Below are 6,901 nucleotides of genomic sequence, written 5' to 3'. Positions count from 1 at the left end.
AAAGTATTACAACATTTTTTTCGTCGAAATAGAACATTTCCAAAAATGACGAAAATGTCGATTTTAATTTGTTATCATAGGTTGCAAAAAAAATTATTGTATTTTTTAAAATCCTTTTTCAATAAACTAGACAATAACGCACATACGTTTAAGTTTAAAATCAAATTTTTTCTATTTTTTACGGATCCTATGTTTACGAATGTCAACAGATCTTTTCTAACAATGGCTGACGTTTCAAGATGCATAACAAATAGAAAAAAATGTCTTTGAAATCTAAAAATATGTGCGTGATTCGTAGTTGCCGAAAAATAGCATTAAAAAAATATTTAAACAGAAACCATTTTCTTATGTATTTTTAGATACAAATGAACAAATTTGCAGTTTTCGTCATTTTATAAAATAATTTTTCAGGAAAAAATTTGTTCTTTTTTCATGTTCTAAGGTTATTTACTTCCTTAAACTTTACCAAAAAAAAATGTTCTAACAAAATTTGCCATACAAACAAAAATGAAAGTTTTCAATCAAGTTGCCCAATGATGAAAAATTTTTTAATTTTTCAACAATATTTGTACGCAATGTTGCAAAGAAACTTTTCAGTTCATTTTAAATGTATATTTCAATAGATTTAATCATCTTGAGTTTTTTCGGCCCACTCTAGTGAATATGTTGGCTTTGTAATTTTTATATTCATAACATAAGCTAAAATTAATTGACATTAAAATTTAAGTTTGTTTCTAATTAAACGTTTTTCAAAACTTTTATTCAGTTCCAAATATTTGAAATATGCATGTTTGTTTAATATTTTTATTTTTTATTTACAGAGGGTTAAAAAAATGTAATTCAGGAGCTTCGACAAGTTTCATGATTTTAGTTCTATTCTCTAATAAGGCATAATTATTTACATTGTTTTAATCTGTAAATAATCTGATTTGAATTGATGATAGAATAAAATTGATAAATATTTAAATAAAACAAATAATTATATATCATTAAAATATATCTATTTATTATATAACTAAACCGAACTTTGAAATATAATTTTGGTATTAAACTTAAAGTCTATCATAGGAAACTAATAATTATATTATTTATTTACTATGGCCGCAATAGACATTTCAAATTTGGCGCGCTTCTCTTATTTGAGAAAGTCAGGTCTACCAATCGTAAATAAAACTTTGAATTTTAAAATTTGTCATTAATTTTTAACTAATTTCTGTATATTCACGAACCAACTAGATTAAACATGCTGAGATATCAAACCAGATTATTTTTTAGACAAATCTTGTATTTTTATTCCACTTTGAAGCGAATCCTATTTAAAACAGTTTTATGTTGGTACTCATGAACTTCTCATTCTTCAAATTATCTTTAAATATTTCTAACGTTCGAAGGAGGATCAATAAGTTATTCCTTCCCGTTTGAAACACTTTTTCTGTATGAAGCCCACAGAAAGTTTAGCCGTTGAAGTGATTTAATAATTAAGAATGGATCCCAGTACAGCGATATTTACTTCGGTGCCAAATTTAAAGGATCTGTGCTATTTCCGCTGTACAGTTTCAAATTTACAGATGACACATGAAATCATCACGGAACTTTATCACTGCCAAATTATTTGCTGCAGGTATTTTAGATTTTTCCAGTTATTTAAAATCCTCTTTTGAGAATAAATAATTTAAATCTTTATAATTACTGTTGAAGAAAAATTATTCGAAAGATTTTCTTACAATGTTTGAAAAAAACAACCTGCGATCGAGCCAGTATAAATGCATATATATATATTTATGTGCTTTTAGGGACATTATTAGAACGTTTTCGAGAACATTAGCTTCTCCAGTTCCTAAGAGTGACCACTATTTTTATGTGGTCCTTTCGAAGAAATATGCTGAAACTAATCAGCTCCAAGATTTTTTCAAATGGAAAATTATTCACGTAAGTTGCGTCTAACCTCAAATCTTTTTTCAATAATAAGTTTGAATGAACTGTTTGTGTATATGCTATTTTTAATACATCAAAAATAAGACGGAAGTTAACTCTTGAGAACGAAATTTAAATGTTCCGGAGTCAATTTAAAATAAATTCATTTAAAAAAGAAAACATATTTTTAATGCCTTAATAATAAAATTCGCAAACAGTTATTAAAATCGCCAAATTATAAAATTCCCGGCAGAAAACTGCCAAATTATAAAATATCCGAACTAGAATATTACCGAATATAAACATTTACAAATTTTAATTTTAATGATTGAATTAATTATCTAAAAGAAAAGTTTAATTGTGTAAATTCGAAAATTTTCTAGTTTGGATATTTTATAATTCGGCAATTTTCTGTGGTTTTTAAAGTGGCGAAAATTACATTATTCGGGCATTTGTCAATTCGGTAATATTACAAACTGTTTGGAAATTTTATTATCCGGGAACTTTCCAATTCTGAAATTTTATCATTCAGAATTTTATTATTAGACAATTTTGCAAGACAGGATTTTTATTAGTCGGATATTTTATTATTCGGCAATTTTTTTCTACGATTTTTATTATTTGGACATTTTAAAGATCAGTAAGATTATAAAGTTTCCGAATTTTCATATTCGGGAATTTGCTAATTCTGTAATATTATAAACTTTTCGGGAATTTTATAATTCAGATATATTTTATTAGACAATTTTCAAAGGCAGGATTTTTATTCGGATATTTTATAATTCAGAATTTTTCTTTAAGGAATGTTTAAGTATCGGAAAATTGGTTTTACGCAATTTTACAGTCATCTTCAAATTATTATATTTATTTATTTATTTTTACATTATAAACTAGAGAAAAATATGAATTTTTATGCACTTTAAAGAAATTTATAATATTTAAGTTAATGTGCAGAATTCTGGATAATAATTTCGCTTTAAACTTTTTTTGAATTTCAAGTCCTTTTATAACTTTTTCAATTATTATATCATTCGGTTTACAATACTCAATTCTAAAAACTTTTACTTTACAAATTTTTCCTTTTAGCTCTTCATTTTTAGGATTAAATATTCAGTTTAAAGTATTTTAAAATGCAGTTTTGAAGACTTTAAAAATTAAAAGCGTTTGAATTTGAATTTTAAAAATAAAAAACGTTTTAGCTTGATCCACTGAAAATATAAATTAATTAATGATTTTAAAAACTGAACTGTAGTGCGAGTGTTAAAAATTGAGCAATATTAAAAGGTTGAACTGAAATATTTAAAATCCCTTGCATCGTTAAAGTTTCAGAGTGCAAAATTTAAATTTTGAACGTTACAATTTAAATTCTTCCATTAAAAAAAAGTTTATTTGTGAGTGAAAGTGTTGATTTTTTATGTATAACAGCAATTGAAAAAATTAATTATTTTAAAATACTTAAAATTAAAATTATTTAATTTGAATGGATTTAAATATACGAAAAAACTATTCAATTTTTTAAAATTCTAATTTTCAAATAAAGAAGAAGAAATTTTTTCCGAATTAGGAGATATTTTAAAATTTTTTACATTTTTATTGGGTATAAGGTGGGATAATTTATTATTGTTAACATTTTTATTGTGTTAGAAACGAGAATTTTTAGTTTTTTCATTTAATTGGGCGAAAGACATTTTATGTTTTTAAGCGTTTCATTGAGTTGACAAGGTGGAAATTTTGGTTTTCTATATTTTATGAATTGGAAGAAAGAGAATTTATTACTTTTAATATTCTTATTGAGTTGGAAGGGAGGAAATTTTCGTATTCAATTTTTTCCTGAATTGGAAGATTCTCTTTTTTGCCTCCATCGTTTTCATTGATTTGAAAGGGATGAAATTTTTCCTATTTATTTTTTTCTGAACTGAAAGAAGCACGTTTTTCTCGTTGTCATTTTCATTGCGGTTGGAAGGGATAAAATTTAGTTCCTCATTTTTTCCAATTTGTAAAAGGAACATTTTTAAAAGATTTTTACCGTTTGGGAAGGGAGGAAATTTTTTCTGAATTAACTGAGGAACATTTTGTCATTTTTAAGGTTTTTACAGAGTTGGAAAGAAGTAAATTTTGATTTTCAGAGTATTCCACATTGGAAAGGGTACTTATTTCGGTTTTAACATTCTTATTGAGTGGGAGGAAAGGAAATTTTGGTTATTAATTGTTTTTCTGAATTGGAAGAGACCAATTTTTCTTTTTAGCAATTTATTGAGTTGACACGGGGCAATTTTTGTATTTTTATCATTCAGATGAAAGAGAACTTTTTTTTGATGAAAGAATTCTAAATTGTTCAATTTATAAAATATTGTAGTTTAATGGGACTTAATTTAAAAAATTGAAATTGAAAAATGTTAAAAGATTTTATTTTATACGTGTAAACTATTTAGCGTTTAAATGCAGATTTTCGGAACTAAAAAATTTTTAAGCTTAGATTGTAAAAGCCTAAAATTAAAAAGTGTTCCATTTTTAGTGCTTTAGTTTGCAATTTTTTTCCTAATTTAATTTTTAAATTTCAATGACTGTAAAATTTTTTCAACTCGGAAATTTTTTCCTCGGTTGAAACGGCCACCCTGATTATAATTTATTGATTTACACTACTAATTCTAATTTTCAAACCTCTTTCAGTACTCGGATCCTCAAGAGGTCACTTTTGAAATTTACAATATTTGTGCAAAATACACTATTATTTATAAATTGTTGCCAGCCTGGAACAGAGTTGGTGAATATTTATGCAAAGGGCTAAATTATTCTGAGCTTACAGACGAACTGGACGCAATCAAGTTTGATGTAGACATGAAGGGTAAATTAAATATTGAGCAACTTTCATTTCTATAATAAATTTATATTGATATGTTTATATTGTATTCATAATTTTATTAATTATGCATACTTTTATTGTTTAAAATATGTTTAGAAGAAGGACTTTTCTTGCGATTTAATCCTCTGAGGCTGAAACTTACACCTTTAAGTTTGGGAGAAGTTGGAGTTACTCAGTCGAATTTTTTGACACTTCAAACTAATCCAAAAATTCCGATTAGTTTTCGACCTCATAAAGCTTATATCTTACCCAGGTATAATGTTTGTACTTTTTTAAAAATAATAACAGGGTGTCCAGGACCTTGTAAATCTTGTAAACCTTGAATTTCTTTTTAACTTGAAAACCTGGAAATCTCCTTTAATTTTTCACGCGAATCTGGAATTTTTTTCCCCCTTTTAAAACAGTTATTTTATTGAATTGTGAAAAGTAATTTAAATCGTCTAGTCTATTATGAAAGAAAAACCTCGTTTAGAAGAAATCTTGCTACTGGAAAGTTTGTTATTCATCAAAATATAATAAATATTCCAAAAGGTTTCAAAATATTTAAAAGGATTTTCAACATTTTACAAAGATTTCGCAGATTTCAGTAATTTAAAAAACATTTCGAAAATTGGAAACGATTTCAAAACATTTTAGAAGATTTGGGAAGGTAAGACTAAGATTTCAGTAATTCAATTATCTCAACCAATAGAATATATTTCACAAACAAGGATTCAAGAGAAATTTTACAAATATTTCACAAAATTGTCCCAAGTATTTCAAAAATTTCATAAAAATTGCAAGGATTTCAAATATTTGAAAATGCTGTGTACACCAGATTTCAAATATTTCACAAAGATTTCAAAAATTTCCAAAAATTTTAGAACTTTCAAAAGATTTTAAAGAATTTAAAAAGGTTAGAGTGAAATAGATTTCTAAGATTTAAAAATATTTTACAGATAAAAAATATTTTTCTGATTTTAAATGAATACAAAAGATTTCACGACAATTTCATTTAAAAATCATACAAAAATTTAAAGAATATAAGAATTTAAGAGTTTAAACGATTTCAAACCAATGCGAAAGATTTCATAAATATTTCTAAGATTTAAACTATCAAAAAAGCATTGAATAATATTCCAAAGATTTCATAAAAATTTCACAAAGATTTCAAGGATTTTAAATATTTTACAAAAATGTAAAAATATGTCACGAAAATTTTTTTAGTATTTCAAGATTAATTATTTTATGTAAAAAAGAGACCTGGAAAACCTGGAAAAGACCTTGAATTTCGTTCCTAAGAATCGCTGGACACCCTAAATATTTACCTGTTATTAAATTCCCATTTATTGTTTCTCAGCTTGAAAAAGTGTAAATTACTAAAAGTTACAAAAGAAATTCCAAAAACATGTAAATTAAAACAATATCATGTGATTCGAGATCATTGGGAGAATATGGTAATTATCTTTTACAAAAATATCTCGATAAAAAAAAACATGCTAAACTTTAGCAGTTTCCTTCGTAAATTAAAAAATTATAACTGTTTAATCTTTGCAGTATGGAATCGTGTTGCCAAAAAAGAAAGAAGGCATCCGCTTCTACGAAATTTCCTTTGAGGGATTTGAGGAACGCACATTCGTTTATCCTGATATTTGCTTAAATGCAAAATTGCCATCAATTATTGAGTGTAATAATCAGACTGATATCACGAATCAATTTTTGAAAAACCTGAAAGAGAACGTTCCCAAAATTTGTGGTGAAAATATTTCCTTCGTTTGTCAGAACGTTAAACCCCTGGGGAATTTTCTCAGGCCGAAGGAGGTAATCTAACAAAATTCTTAATATTCATATAATTTTAATTTTACAATATAAACAGGGTTCCTGATGGACCGGGAGAAACTGGAAAAACTCCTGAAATTTTATTTAGGAACGGGAATTTTTTTCTTTTCAAGTTCTTTAAATGTTTGTTATATGAGATTGAAATTTTTGCCCAGAATTTGGTATGTATTTGAAATATTGAAAATTTCAATATTTTGTTAAAATATAAATAAAATCGTATTTAATAAACATTTAACAAAATTGATGTAGAAAGTTAGAAAAATTCAAAAACTTCTCATCTTTAGGAATATAATAATAAAAATAAAA

General features: G+C 25.5%; 1 protein-coding gene across 1 annotated transcript in view; it reads left to right on the top strand.

The window, feature by feature from the left end:
• The first annotated feature begins 1,418 nt into the window (after nt 1-1,418).
• The window catches only part of LOC117175008 (uncharacterized protein C18orf63-like), an 11,969-nt gene continuing 6,486 nt past the window's right edge, over nt 1,419-6,901 (top strand). The window contains exons 1-6 of the mRNA XM_033364502.1: nt 1,419-1,621; nt 1,794-1,929; nt 4,585-4,759; nt 4,874-5,030; nt 6,117-6,213; nt 6,314-6,577. Coding sequence (XP_033220393.1) covers nt 1,485-1,621; nt 1,794-1,929; nt 4,585-4,759; nt 4,874-5,030; nt 6,117-6,213; nt 6,314-6,577 — 966 coding nt within the window. The 5' untranslated portion in view covers nt 1,419-1,484. The remainder of the gene's footprint in view (nt 1,622-1,793; nt 1,930-4,584; nt 4,760-4,873; nt 5,031-6,116; nt 6,214-6,313; nt 6,578-6,901) is intronic.

The sequence above is a fragment of the Belonocnema kinseyi genome, chromosome 6 (assembly GCF_010883055.1).
Source record: "Belonocnema kinseyi isolate 2016_QV_RU_SX_M_011 chromosome 6, B_treatae_v1, whole genome shotgun sequence".
In the NCBI taxonomy this organism is placed as follows: domain Eukaryota; kingdom Metazoa; phylum Arthropoda; class Insecta; order Hymenoptera; family Cynipidae; genus Belonocnema; species Belonocnema kinseyi.
This window is presented reverse-complemented; position numbering and strand designations above follow the sequence as displayed.